The 15,767-nt window shown below is 38.2% G+C and overlaps 1 protein-coding gene across 1 annotated transcript in view; it reads right to left on the bottom strand.

The window, feature by feature from the left end:
• Positions 1–1,881: 1,881 nt before the first annotated feature.
• The window catches only part of LOC103148420 (tumor suppressor candidate 3), a 34,815-nt gene continuing 20,929 nt past the window's right edge, over positions 1,882–15,767 (bottom strand). The window contains exons 6-9 of the mRNA XM_007567183.2: positions 14,833–14,896; positions 12,535–12,609; positions 4,236–4,326; positions 1,882–2,476 (exon numbers count right to left, since the gene is read on the bottom strand). Coding sequence (XP_007567245.1) covers positions 2,461–2,476; positions 4,236–4,326; positions 12,535–12,609; positions 14,833–14,896 — 246 coding nt within the window. The 3' untranslated portion in view covers positions 1,882–2,460. The remainder of the gene's footprint in view (positions 2,477–4,235; positions 4,327–12,534; positions 12,610–14,832; positions 14,897–15,767) is intronic.

Below are 15,767 nucleotides of genomic sequence, written 5' to 3'. Positions count from 1 at the left end.
CCAACAAACAACAACAAAAAAACCCAGTGATGCAACAAAGGAGCAACAGCTAGAGCCGCCCTCCAGTGATGAATGTGGCGGCTTTGGTCCCGGTGCCAACAGAGAAAAGGGGTTTGTGGACGATTCAAGAAGAGGTCGGTGGCATCATGCCCTCAGCTGTGAGGCAACAGACGACGTTCTTCAAAGTTGACCACTGCACAGTGGTAAGCTAACAGAGGTTAGATGAGACGGGAAGATCAAACCCTGGAGTCAGATCAGCAATGATGGCAGCAGAAAGAACAGCTACTGGGAAACAAAAAGAGAGAGAGAGAGCCACAGAAAGAGATTTTAAAAGTTCGATAGAAGCTAAACAAATTTAACAAGGATCGCAATTTGTCAGAGTAACAGCGCAGAGAAGCTTCACAAAAAGATGCAGGGATCAGATGAGCTGCTTCTGAAATAGGAGAGAAATGAAATGTAGAGGACGGGAGAGGAAGAAACATTCCACAGAACAGAGACCGATGAAGGACTTCCTAATAGGTCTGTGGCAACGCTGAGAGAAGATAAGGTAGGAAAAAAATGTGTAAAATGACGCAGGTTAAAACTGAATAAGAGCAAAAAGGATTCAGTAAACAGTCCAGACAGAAGACAAGGGGTCATTTGTTTGCTTGGAAAGTAGAGCGTCTCTTTAAATATTAGTCTAATTTGAGCAGTCAAGCAAATTGTTGTGGGGGTGGATTATTTTAAGAGTTGCATATTTTACTCTACAACTGTCCTCTCTCAAATATCTCCATTGATTTTTCCCCATTTGCAAATACCGATGAATGTGACATTTGTTCCGCCGTCCTTCACTGGACCGAAAAGGCCGATAGCTGAGGGACAACAGATGGGAAATGCATCCTCACTGCAGACGATCAGCACTGGTCTTCAGTTTTATTCGAAAATACTAGAACTGCAATGATTTGATTTTATTTATGCTTCAGTAAACATACCCAACTGTTTACGTGAACTTTCTCTTCTGCTCGTTGAGCAACATTTATCCAGAAATTGGTGGATGACTTAACGGTTTAAATAATTCATGAATTAAAAAATACAATTTCATGCCAGTGACAAGTGCATGAACACTTTTGACCTGGACTGCAACCGAATATGAAAAAGCACACAGATATTTTCATACCCTAAATCAGAAACCTATTTTCACCGTAAACAAAGGAGGAAGGGAAGGTATTACTGGAATGGTGCCATCATTCCTGCAAATAAAAAAAATAAAATATATATATATGAATGATTTTGGAAACCAGCCATTGTGGGCCAGGATTGTCCCTTTCTGCAGATAATCTCAGACCAGCATGCACACAAGCAATTGTTCAGCCTTCCACAGATTTAGAGTAAAAATAGAAAAGAATGCAAGGGAATATTTTTACTCCATTTGTCAAACTACTCGTTCCGCGGACCCGTTCCTTCGTCTGCCCACACAGAGCAGCTTACGTAAACGACTGCAGCGGCTCGGCCCACTCAGAGTTTCAGAGGGCAGTTCACAAGTAAGAGAATTAGAAATGCATGGATTCTGTAAGTGACCTGAGCCTCGGAAAGAAATGTTAACACTCGGTTCGGTCTTCGGCAGACTGCAGAGATATTTTCTGCACGTCTGATCTGGTGTCGACGAACTCGGGAGGGAAAAACACACAAACCAGGAGTTTTGATTAAGACTCAAAAAAACTTAAAGTTCAGAAACTTCAACTTAAGTTAATTATTTATTCTTTTGAGCTAAAGGATTTTAGAAGTAATCATTCCCAGGCAAAAAAAAAGACAAGATTACAGAAAGAACACCGATTGGATCAAATCAGTTCAAACGAGTAAAAAAATTCTCAGAAAATGTAAAGCTTATTACAGAACACATATGAAACGTACGCCACATTTTTTATTCTTGTTGGGCTTTTATTGTAACATAGTTCACCGATGAAGTGACACAAACGTTAGAGACAGTATTAAAAGATTTTAATACATCCGAGATCAAACATCCTAAGTTTTCCAATGGATCAATACAGGAAAAATTGTAATAATAAAATAAAAAAAAGTAACCTATTTATACATTTCCATTAATTGAGAAACTTCCCTACCTAAAAAACCTCAAAGGTGAAAGTTTTAAATATGACACAGTTACTAATATGCTTTAGTTGCTTAATTGAAAATGTAAAACGAGCATTAGTTGATTGACTGATGGATGTAAAAATAAGAAAAAGAAAAGTTAATCCAATGAGAATGTTGTGAAGATCCAGACATGTCAACAACTTCATTTCCATCATTACAAAAACAATTAATCTTTTTAACATCATGATTCCAGGACAGCAGAAGCAACACAAAAGAAAAATCCCACAAAGCGCGTTTAGTTTTCCAAATATGTTCTTCACTCCTCTTCAACCCGTACCGCCTCTTCATCATCCTCTGACCACCTCCTCCTCCTCTTCCTCAGTCTGCATTTTACTTAATGAGAAAGCTGAAAAAAAAAGTAACTGTTAGAGAGGAAAAACACACGCAAACATTGAAATGATTTTTCCCCCCTAAAACTGTTTGTGAAAGCAAGTAATCAGGAAAATTTGCTCAAATGTCTGAAAATACTCTGGCATTTATTGAGGGAAATGCGAAGTAGCAGAGTCGCCACTGAATATTTCGAGGCCGTTCAGAATTCAAAGCATGCGCTTCAATCATACAAAGGAAGTAGCAATCAAACATAAATAACATCCATTTGAAATGGCACTGCTTAATATAAGCAGCGCTAAAGTGCAGCATCTAATCTCAGGACTGGAAAACGGCAGGAAAAAAAAAGGCTCGCATGCTTCATATCCTCCTCATCCTCCTCATCCTCCTCTGATCTCACAAATAAATGAGGGAAGTTTTGAGTCGTTGTTGAAGTCGGGAAACTGAGTAAATCATCGAGTTTGACAGTCTTCTAGTTTCTGCTGCAGTCTCAGCACTTTAACATTTTTACTTTTGCAAAAACGAAATAAACGGATGACGTAGCATCTGCAACAGAGACGGGCAAAAAGTATTTATATATTAGGGCTGGTTGATACGTCTGAAAAACCCATCATGATGTCAGCATTTCATATCAATCGATATTAATAATTATCGACTAGTTTTTTTTGTTTTTTTTAATATCTAAAATACTGCCAAAGTAGTGGTGAGACCTTCCCTCTTTTACTCCTCCTTAACATTTTTGAGCGGCTTCAGGACTGGTGGTAAAACATGAAACTGCTACTGCGCAAGTTACTCAACATGGTGTTGCTAGGCAACCAAAGAGCGAACAAGTTAGTTGACGCCATCAACATTTCTTAGCTTAGCCGTGAGAGGCTGAGCGTCTCATGTCTTTCCTGAGCCTACATCCCCCAGAATGCTGTGCGTTTCCGGATTGGAGTTTTTCTATTCACATCGATCACGACTCTACTGTGATATTTGTCGTATCGCCCAGCGATACAAAAGCAGTTTCTATCTTCCATCTCAAGCTCTTTGTAAAAAAACAAAAAAGAATCTCCACCAGTCCCCAACACTACGGTGTAAACCCAACATCTGAGTTACTCCCCAGGTGGTCAGGTGGTCGGTAATGCTTGTTGTGGATTTTCATTGGATATGAGGGAATGTATGAATCACACGGCTGCAGAAATTCACAACAAAATGTAGCAGGACAAATAATTATATATAAAACAACAACTGAAAAACAAGATTGAAGCCTCTGGAAAAATAATCACTGAGCTCTGCTGGAGAGCACTTGGCCTCCTGAAACTCACTCAACTCTACAAGTTAGTTTCAGCATCTGGGAGCCGTGGGTGCAGCACTGTAATATCCTGCTCAAGTGGCAATGAATTGAAGACAGACTCTGCAGACCTGTTGAGTATTTTCTGTCACACATTAAATCTTTTTTTTTTTTTTTTTTTTATGTGGCTGTGACCTTTAGCTAAAGGTGAGACCAAATTGTTGCTGTTCTGGCTCACTAAGCCACAAAAAATGACTGTCCACACATTTCCAACATTTTCCGCCTTTGGAAAACATCTATTGGCCGACGACTGCTAAAAGAGTCGGCCGAAGAAGAATAAGAGGTAAAAACGTGGTGAACGCGCGTCAAATCTGATGCGGCTAAAACTGCTGATTTTTATTGAAACACTGCAGACGTTTTGGGATTCAAATTATTCAGCTTTGCATTTAGATCTGAGTGTAGGGTTTGTTTGTACTGGAGTGAAGGAGTCTGGTCCTATAGCTACCTGTAGGGGTATCCGTGGTACTTGGACCTGAAGATGGAGAGCAGGAAGCTGAAGAAAAACACCACCAGCCCGAGGCCAACCAGGCAGATGACTACGCAGAGGGAAAACAGAATGTCAGAAAAATACATTAGAAATCACATGGAAGGGGAAGTGATTATGGAGTCCTAAAGTAAAAGTCTGTACTATTATATTCAAGTAGCATAGTGAAATCCAAAATAACAGAAGATGCAGCATGTGCAGGTTTTCTGATGTTCAAGTGCTCAACCTACTACTAAACTTTCAAATCCAATTTCACCAAAATGATTTCAATCACCTTTTACTCGTGGTTTTGGTTGCCGCTTTGTGATTAATTCAAGAATAAAAAAACAGCAGACTCTTGCCTATTCTAGGTTCAGTGTTCACAGACTCATCTCTGCGGTTTTTTTGCGTCTCCAAATTATTTGTGGAAAATCTCCCTATTTGTGGATTTCTGCTGTTGAGAGTATCTAAAATATTCCACAGAAAATGCTGCTTGGGAAGCTGGAAGAGTCGCAGTGTTACTTGACGCTGGCTTTCGTTTGCAGAGCAACCTTTCCAGGAGATACGACTGTAGACGTCATCATGCTCAGACTGTTTCCGCTGCATCTGAAGGCATATTTGGTGTTTGAACAATTGGAATAGGCACTTTAAGCCTTTTTTTTTTTTTAGGATTTCAAATATTTGTGGGCGATTCCCAACTCCTGTGAGTATCAGTTTACAACAGAGGCAGTCCGTTTCAGACTCTGTATAATATTTCTCCAAGGTTGTTTCTGGTCGGGACAAAGCTACATCGGTACTCGATGTGGCAACGATCACAACGATCGGGCACAGAACACCGAGCCAAACTCATTCCTGTGCTTCGTTTATGACAAAAGACTCTGAATATATTGGTATGAAACCGGCTGTAGATCTAGGCCACAGCATCCATAGAAACAAAGTGATGTGGAAAAAAATAGATATTCTGACATAATCAAGTGAAGTTTAGAATGTCATGTGAATAAGCTCTTCGTCTAACCATTTGTTTTCTGTACCAGCTCAGGTCTCGTTCGGGTTGCACAGAGACTGATCCTACAAAGATCAGAAAAAATAAAAAATCCACAACGTTTTCAAGCAGCTGGATTCAGACTGTAACAGGAGTCTGGAAATGTTTCTAGCTGGAGAGAACAGACTGTACTCAGCTTTCAAAAGTAATGGCTTTTTTAAACACATGGCTAAAACTGAAATACTTTATGAAAAACTGAACTCTGAGTTTGTAGAGTTGGTCTCTGACTGAGGAGAACAAGCAGCAGCTACCCACCGCTCCGACAAACTAAACCGACTTTCAGAGAAACTCTCAACAGTGAATATCTTTTAAGATCTCAAATATATGTTACTCTCTAATGACCTTGATTTTTTACTTGATTGTGCACAGTAAATATACTTAACATTCATCCTAAAAGCTGAAGCACAAACCACAAAATTTCAGTTTCAATTATTCTCATTTTCAAGCTTTCAATTTGCTCAGTGCTGTGCAGAAGTTGCAGACGCTCTAAAGTCGAGCGTGGTAATTACAAAACAAAACCCTGTGATTTTTGGATACTGCAGGGCATTAATCTGGGTGCTTGATTTCAGGCTAAAGGCGTCGGTTTTAATCATTTCACTTGCATCAGTGACAACAAGCGCTGATGCGACGCTCTTTGATCTCCGTTCAAATCGAGGCCGCTCGCAGGGCTCCGACGTGGAAACGCCGACGGCGTCCTCGTCTCCTCACGTAAACAAACATCTTAATTTACCTGACCACACAGTCCGACAGACACCTGAGTGACGCCGCACACCAACAGCTGAACTAATTAGCATCGATAATCGTGTTAAAATGAAATGTCTGGAAACAGTTGGTGTATTTATTGATTTACGGGAACCGGGGACACAGTTAGCAACTCAAGTCCAATCCGTTCAGTGAAACTCAGTTTGACTTGCAGGCGGAGAAATTCTGAAATTTTTTTTTTTTTTTTGGTTTCTGTAAAATCTGAGGCTGAACAAAACAAGACATTTTCCATTTAATATGGGTACATATTTGAAGTGCTTGGTGGAAAAAAAACAAGCAGCTTTTTGTTCTGCCCAGCATTTCGTCCACATCATTTTCATTTTGGGTCAGATCAAAATCTGAATGTTCTTAAAGGGCCGGCTGTTCCAGAATGTATCAATAAAACCCATTAAACTGCTAAAATATCAACAGATGTTTGTTTCAGCATTCAGTGAGCGTTTCTTAAAATGAAATAATATTAAACATCTTTGCACACTGTTCAGTGCATCCAGGATTTTGTGACTGTATTTTTTATATTTTAAAATCAAAATCACAAATCTTGTTGCGATAATTTAGAAATATTTGTAAGGAATTTTTGCGATATTTGGACTAACGTATGACATTAAATGTGACGTTTTTTATAAATCTCAGTATCGATCACGGACTATAGCTTGACATCAAGTAAGGCTGAGGCAGCAGTCACTTTTTGTCCAAGTTTGAGAAAAATTTGTCGTAAAAATTAGAAAGAATTGTGGGAATCTGTTAATTTTCTGTGAATTTTGCGGATTTGCTCATTGATTTAATTTGGAGTCCAGAGGGCCACATGAAAAGCTACGGCGGGCCAGATTCGACCCACGGGGCTCAAGTTTGACACGTGTGCTCTACATGTAATTGATTTTGGTTTACTGCCACTGCAAAATAAAAGCCACCACAGCTTCAGAATGAAGTGCGTTTTTTGTATGTAGTCTATATTTGTGCATTTATACTAAACATAATCAAGTTATACAGTTAAATATATGAATATGAAATACTAAAATTGACTTTATTTTTAAAACCAATGCTGCTGGCTCCTGCCTGTCTAGCTGTGAAGCTTGCTGCTGTGCGCTGCGCTGCTCTGAGGAGTGAAGTAAACCTGGAGGCAGTCTGAAGTAGAGGAAGGGATAAGGCTAAAAAAAAAAAAAAAGGAATGAGGAATGCTACACTGAATTCATTTTTAGTTCAAGCCTGTGAAAATGACCCACCGATTTAAAAATATTAATCCTAGAGGTAACACTGCTTTCATTTAGCTCGAAAAACAAATGCAGTCTTGGATTAAGCTTCCTATGCAATAGTAGGGTTTCCACTCATCTTTATCAGTTACCAAAAAACAAAAACAAAAAACCCTGAACACAGCTGTGCAACACTAATTCACACACACACAAAAAAATCATATTCAGGTCAGTTTACATAAACATGCCTAAAGCTGCTTAAACTTTGATTTCAGCTCATCAGATTCAGATTAAAGCACTGCTCTATCAAAGTTACGACCCTTTTAAAATTCCCAATCATAACCTTTTCAAAAGCCTCTAAAAACTCCTCAGCTCAAGTCCTTCTCACAGGCCGCGTTGTACAGGCTGTGAAATATAGATATGCATATATAAGATGGTGAATGTATGCTCACACCCTCGTGCCGCGGTTAATCCTCAAGGAGCACCGTGTTGAATTTAACTGTCACCGCCAACAGATACAGCTAATCAGGGATTAGGATGAGTGCCTCTCTTGAAGACCAAACAGTGAGATGCGTTCGCACCGCGCGTGTGAGCGTGTGTGTCAGAGTGTGTCATTTTAGTGTCAGGACAAAAGATTTGTCTGAAAAACCAAAGTAGTGTTTTAGTGTCAACCTCAACAAACGCAAAGCTCTCGTGGTTTGCATGGCAACAGTAATAAAATACATTTGTGCGAGACTGCGACTCCATCAATATTATTAAAAATTGATTTAATTAAAAACGTTATTTTTTCTCTGAGCTGCTACATTAGGGGTTCTGCCCCTGTGTTTATATGCTGTGATACTTTAACAGTGCCAAGTTGCAGATTCCTCGTTGCGAGTTGCAGATGATAAAACTGAGCACGTATCTGAGCGTAACGCTCAGAAATGCACACATGCGACGCATTTAAAAATGTCAGGTTATTTAAGACCCTTGGCGAAGTGACGAGCTGTATAGACTGAATAATTTCCTTCAGCGACAAAGAACATAATCCCTCTTTTGACTGTATGACTTGGCTCAATCTGAATCATAACATACGGGGCCATTAAAAACATTAGGAGATTCCATAATTATATTAGGTGAAGCATGTCTCATTAGGAGACAAATGGGAAGAGACTGCAATGCTAAATTACCCTAAGAGAACTTGTTGACGACATGCGCCGCTTTAATACGCACATTTTGATTTCGATGTGGCTGGAAAAAAAAAAAAAGCGAAGCATTTTGTTCTCATAACATTAAATCTGAGATGTATAGTGAATCTTTTTGAAAAAGGAGGATGTCATAGGAACAGTATAAGTCAGATTGAGATCAATATCAATGAAATACACGACATTCCAGTCCTTCAATGTTACAAATGAGCTGCTGAGGTTCTTTGAAGCCCAAATGTCCAATTACTAAAATAACTTGGAAAAAGTAAAGGAGAAAATAGAGTTTAAAGTTTAAAACTACTGAGAAAAATATCTCAAGGCTGCAAGGGAGACATTCTGAGTTTAGGGGGAAAAAAATATCTCGCCTGCAGTGGTAGTGGTAGTAGAGACTGGTGGGTAAAACTCATGCAGCTGCATAAAATTTAATTCGTTTCTTGAAATCTTAAGCATGAACATAGTTTGATAAAACTTTCTGCTTATCTCCACCTTTATATACTTATTTTTAATCTACCTTTTTTGCTGACATCTGTCATCTCTGACTCAGACCCGAGAATGATCAATACATTTTCTGTTCATTTGCAAATGTAATAAACACGACTGGCTAATAAAAGCTACAAAGTTAATTTGGTTATAGTCCAATAAAATGACTTGATCTAATATTGTAACCTTTGTCAAAGAACAATTTCTTTGCATGAATAGAACTATTTACATTTGGTAAGTTAACAGTGTGATATCTTTCATAAAAATAAAAATGTGTAAGGTATAGACAACAGTAAATATAGAAACCTGAAGGTCATCTAGCAGCACATATTTGTTATTAAATCTATTTTGGACTTCAACTTAGATTTTTTCCCCTTACAGAGCAAAGTTTCTTTTATTTGGATTCTTCTGTAGAAAAGATTGTAACTACACGTGTACGCTTGCGTATATGGTACGGCTAACAAAAATTTAGCAAAACCGTTTCTCCACAATACTTGAAGCCTACCGTTAAACGTCTCAAAAGCTCTGTGTCGTTCTTACAGACCTCAGAGAACGCACGGTGTGAAACATCAATGATTCAGTGCATGAAAGGGAACTCGGGATATAAAAGAGGAAGTGGAAATGTTCGTGTCTGGGTCTATTTTGTGATTCCAGAGTCAAACACCTGCAGAGAATCTTTAGCCCGGTACAGGCGAGGTGTCACTCGCGTCTTCAGAGACGCGGCGCGCCGTCTGCTTGCCATCTTTTTTGGAGAAGTGTTCATGCTGCAGCAGGATAATGAGGCCAAACGCACCTCAAAGCGGTGCCAAAAAAAACAACTTGAAGATCAAAGACAACCAGGGAGAGGCTTTAGGATTTTCATTAACTGGAGTGCAGCAACTATAAAAATCAGGGAAACGCTAAGGAGATAAGATGTGCATCTTCATTTTTTTTATTTTTTTAATCATTTTTATTTTGACTCAAACTGCTGAAATTTGCAGCTGGAGACGGCTTTTACAAGGTGGTGAAATAAAGGTTCAGTGTCTCAGAACTAATGCTATAGTGCTGTTTTTGTTCTCATCAATCTCTAGCTTCACCACACAGAGGATGATTTATTTAAAGTATGCTTTTCTCTTAGTTCTGATGATTTTTCCTTACAGTGGGGCTGAGCCATGCGGCCTAAAAACCAACATCATGATATACTGAGGGGCTAAATTCTGATCTGGTGAATTCAGTTAATTTTTTTGGGAGTTTTATGTATTGAGTTGCGTCTGCCTTCAAATATGTCAGCAAATAAAGCAGTGGCAGCAACATTGACTTTATCAATACCACTGAATTTATTTCATCTAGTCTGACAAGAATCAACATTTTTTTCAGGAGCTGATGTATATAATGTAAAAACAAAAATCACAACTTTTAACCCGAGATTCTGAACTGTAGCTCATGTTGGGATCTTTTGTCTAAGCTGAATTTTTTTCAATGATCTTTTTACCATTTGGGCTCCACCATTGTTCCACATGCTCCTTTAATAACAGTCTGAATCTGAGCAACTCCACCTTCACGTTCTGCGTCTCCCATATGAACTATTAGAGCAAGTAACAGCAGGTACCTCTGCATCGCAGCACTCAGCAGTATGTGAACTGTGTTTCAGGGACTCTCTACTGATTACACCAACAACATGTATTTATAATAAACATATTCAATTTCAGAGCATATCTTTATGTAACAAGCATCAGTAGGTATTTAACAAACTTTAAATGGCACTTAAAAAAAAAACTCAACCAAGATAACCTTAGCTGTGTTAAATAAAGGCTGAAGATCGATACCACTAAGAATCGTTTGTCCACTACAAATTCTAGGGGAAAGTTGTACCAACATGTATCTATAGTCTGTGCGAGTTCGGCCTGATACTGCAGAAAAAGGAAAATGCTTGAGGCAGTTCATTTTAATTTCCCAGTTTTAACGTCTCAACAAGAACTCTTGGGTAATCTTACCTTTAGGGCACGTGTCCACAAAGCATTTTTTTTTGTTTTTTTAAAGTGGCCGAAAAGCGCTGACAGGCCTCTTAAAAGTGGCTGAACACACTGATTCATCAAAAAGTGTTTTCACTCACATTAGAGTTGTCTAAAAAAAAACAATGGGATCGCCAGTCGCACAGCATGAAGTTGACCAAGAACACCCAAGAAGATTCGTCCTCTTTTCCTGACAAACACAGCTGAGTAAAAAGACGGCGGAGTGGAGATATTTGATGGTACGAATGTTTCTAAGATGCAGTCCTATTTAATAAATTGGAATATGTGTTCTGATGGAGTAAACGTACAGTTTAAAAAGAGTAACCGAACCTTTTATTAAGCCCTCTTTTTAAAGTTAAAATGTTTTTTTCCTGTTGGTCTAAGGAAATATTCTAATGTAAAATTTTGTTTTTCCAGTAGCTGCAAGTGGAAAGTTTTCATGATTAACAGAAATAAAGACTTTAAAACTTTGGCCTGCAACTAATTATTTCACTTTGTGAACTGAGTTACTGAAATATATTTTTTCAATTTCATTCATATTTATTAAATGTTTCTGTAATTTTATTAAACTGTCAAGGCCAGCTTACTATATGCTCAATGCTATACAGTGAAATCCTGGTATTTGTGAGTGTTGGGTACCACAGCTGCTTGTGAACATCTAACATTTGTGAATACTTGTCTTAAAATTCTTATAGATGTCCATTTTAAATTGTTCACACACCAAATACACACAGTTGAAATTGTCTATCGCAGAAACCAATATCAGCAGTCTTCCTTATCCTGGTTTTGGGGATCAGCCAATCAATTTGGCAGTAAGTGTTTGGGGCTCCTGGATTGGCTGCTTTGCAAACATCACCCAATAGGGTCTCAAGTAGCCTTGAATCCTGTATGTCAAGCTGCACTTTCAAATACTTTAGATAAACCCCACTAAAAACAACACAAAAAGGAAATCTGCACACAGGAGGATTTTATGGTGGAAATGAATACAGTGAAGCTTGGCCACATTAGAAATTGTTGGGACCATTTTCACGCTTAAACGGAAAAATTAATGGAACCTTTAAGAGTGACTAAAATAAAACTATTCCAGTAAAACAGGCAGGATGCATCACATTTTCTCTAGATGATAAAATTCTCCCCATTTTCAATGGAAACAGCAAACAATGGAAAAAAAAGCCAAGATGAAAACCGACTTCTGGTAGTGAAAATGAGGCACTGCTGGGTTATTTCTCCAACTCAACACGGTTTATGTTGATGTACACAGTTTGGATACATCAGATTTCTCCACTGGTACTAAAAACCAAGGTTTGCAACCTTAATGAATATGAAAAGCTGAAAACTTAAAATGCTAAAAAATTTGCATGACTCAACTTCATTTGAACTTTGCACTTAACTTTCTATTTTACTGTTTTGCCTTGTACTTTCCAAAATTCAAACCTTTATAACAATTTGACATATTAACCATCAGGACTGTGTTTTACAGCACATAGTGTCTTGATAACTTAATAATTCACCTTATTTTTGCTTATAGATTTTAACAAAGTAATAACATGCAAACATCTGGAGCTTTAAGTTTAGACTAAGCCCTTTTACTAACTATGTTGTGCAAAAAAAAAGAAGAAAGAAAGAAACACTTACTCCTTCTCTTGCCAACATCTCCCTTAGAGGTGGCGGCTTCGTTAAGCAGAACCATTCCCATGGTGATCGCAGCATCTGGGAAAATGTTGTCAAGGAAACAAGACACATACGAAGCAAGATGGAGCTGGAAAAGCAAAATGACCCAGAAGGAACTTTTAGAAATATGGGTTCAGCTCAGCTAATAAATAAATATACATAAAATCCTTCAAACTAATCCAGACAGCGTGGACACAGTAAATGGACAAGCACACCATGAAGTCCTTTTGAAAAGTGCTTTAAAAGGATTTTGTGCAGAAACTTAATCATTTGCTGAAACTAGATCAGCGTAGATTATTTCTGTAGGTCATAGTGCACATTGTTTAATTATGCAACGAACCTCACTAAAATAGTTAAACTACTAAATATATATATATCTACATATATATATATATATAGGAACAAACTGTAAAAAGGGATGAGGTGTATCAGGAAACTACATTTCAGAAAGACAAAATTAGCAATACCTATTTTTGTCAAGCTATTTTCTTACATTTTTAAAACCCGTTTTGCTCATTTTAAACAGCTGAAATCCACTGCGCTGTAATAACTAAACACAGCATGACTAGTCGTAGCTTCTATCCACTGTTAAAATTGGTGCTAAAACTGAGATTTCTGCATGGAAAACAAACTGAGTAGAAGCCAACACATCATTTTGATCCGGCTGCGGAAACGACAGATCGATCGAAGGCTGTGACACCCAGATTAAGGCTCTGCAGTGAGGTTGCAAATGCCTACCTGCCTAGGATTTCAGAAACAAAATTCATGTCACATCAATGACTCCAGCAGTAATTAATAAGAGCGAGTGTATGTTTCTGTAAAGCTCAAAACAATTTAAAGAATATACTTAAGCACCTGAACTACTTTTCAGCTGCTGCTATATCACATGTGAGAGGCAAGTAGAAGAATTTGTCTCAGATCCCAGTGCAGCTAAAAGCATTTGTTTTGCTTGGCTTCTGCGTTGTGACATAAGATTCCTGTGAGCAGCATTTCTCTCCTCCAAAAATAAGTCTTCTTGCCAAATCTAGAAAGTTGTGATTTGGTCTTTGTTGGTTCAATAACACAGTTGTCCAAGTAACACAATCTTTACCAGTCTGGAAACTGGCAGACAAGCCAGCTGGCAACTATTTAGTTGAAAACACTGAAGTAATAGAAGCAAGAACTAGAAGTAGTGAAAGGGGATTCTGGATGTATTTTCAAACTCTGCAGCTGTGTTTCCATTACAAAAAGTGTGCAAAACTTTTTTTTGATATTCTGATAATGTCAAAAAAAAAATCTTCAAAATTTGCTATTTCCATAAAATAAGAAACGCTGCTGGAAACCAGGCCGCATCGCCATCCTTCTACCACATCCAGTAAAATGATCATTTTGATATAGTCAAAAGAGAAAAAAAAAAAAAAAACACCTCATCCTAGTGAAAATCAACCGTTCTTTCGATATTCCCGCATTTCCATTAAGCAAATTCATTTTTGCAAATCCAAAATGAAAACGCAGATACCGATTGTTACAGATATTCCTTTTTACACTAAGGAAACAATTTACATTTGAAGAACCAAACTAAATGGAGGATTTCTCTAATAATAAAAATAAAAAAACATTTTTACAAAAAGGTCTCAATACCACCAGCCCACCAAACAAAATTTGATGTGTTAACATTTGGACAGATGAGTGTGTGTGTGGTGTGTGTGTGTGTGGGTGTGTGTCTCTGTGTGTGTGTGTTTTATCTAAATATGACCGGAAGGCTAAACTATGAGGATGAACAAACAAACATTTCTCTGCAGCAAGGCCAACCTTGGCCCAGCTATGTCCACTGCGATAAATACAATGGTTAGAAGTGAACGGTATAATTATTGATAAATAGAAGCAGGCGTCAGAGCAGGCACACATGGGCACACAGGCAGAAAGTAGAAAAATGCAGACAGAAAAAAAAAAAAAATACATGCTGCCAATCCAGTCTACAAACATCCACAGAGCTTTTCACAAGACTCTGGAACAAATCCCCTAAAGGAGGAAATATTAAAGATGAGCAATTTGTCTAATTGTCAAGCCAAGTTGGTGTCATTGTTTTACAGATTGGACACAGAAGGCGATGCTTTGATATCCAAAGTTTGAAAGGCGTACGACATAGGAGGCAACTTGCTTTGCAACATGTGTTGGTGAATAAAGGAGAAGTATTGCCAAAATGAGCCTCGGATGTATCGGGGACCTTAAAGTTGCTCTGCAATTAGCATTTTGGAGACAAACAAGCCAACCAAAGGATACTCAGGAGCAGGATGATGTGAGATTCGGCCACAAACTGAGCCTGGCTGCTGCCGTGGATGTAACTCTGTGGGAAAGAGAAGAAGAAAGAGAGAGGCAGACGTTAGGCTTGGCAGTGTTATTTTCAGCTGGCAATGTGTTCGGTTACATGGGGAAATTTGTAAAATAAATGTGCTGTAGGAAACTACAAGTATCAAGCAGAGCTTTTTTTTTTTTTTCTTATTCACAGCCCTTCCATTTGAAAACCAAAAACTTATTTTTTTTATTTTGGTTTAAATCCCCCGAAACACTGAAACTCTGTTGAGGAAGTTTAATCTTACAAGAAAAAAATTACATGGAAAAATGAATCTTAACACGTACTATTCAGGTAAAGAAACTTCTGCAGTCTGCAGAGATAAATAATATCCCTTTATTCTTCGAGTACGATAACATTGCTTTATGTTAGATAATCTACACTCAGTTGCAGCCAAATGGCATTCAAGCTCCGACTTCATAATATATTTACTTTATTACTCTGAAAGCAGGAAACCGGAATGGAGTGTCAAGGAAACGTCTCCTTGCTTTGAGATGATTTTCTATAAACCCAGACGGCTTGAGAGATGTTCGTCGAAAATGTGCATACGTCAGTCCATGAATAAATCTGTACATGTGCTATGAGAATTACCTCCATAGAGCAGTAAGGTCAACCTGAATCAGCAGTGAGTCTCAGTTGATCACAGAATCAAATCATTCACTGTTCAGTTTGCAGTGGAAACTTGCTGTGCAAGATTCACAGCTGATATATTTTTAAATAGAGCATTTTAAGCCTTGCAACACACAAACCCTGCAGAAAAAAAAGGTAGTTGAAGAGACTCAAAATACAGTCGTATTCAATAAATCAGGGCTGGACAACATGTATCATGACAGATGTTTCATATCAGTCGATACTGATCATTTTT

The sequence above is a fragment of the Poecilia formosa genome, unplaced genomic scaffold, assembly GCF_000485575.1.
Source record: "Poecilia formosa unplaced genomic scaffold, Poecilia_formosa-5.1.2 Scaffold205, whole genome shotgun sequence".
Lineage (NCBI taxonomy): Eukaryota > Metazoa > Chordata > Actinopteri > Cyprinodontiformes > Poeciliidae > Poecilia > Poecilia formosa.
The sequence above is the reverse complement of the archived record's forward strand: the minus strand, read 5'-3'. Positions and strand labels throughout refer to the sequence as shown.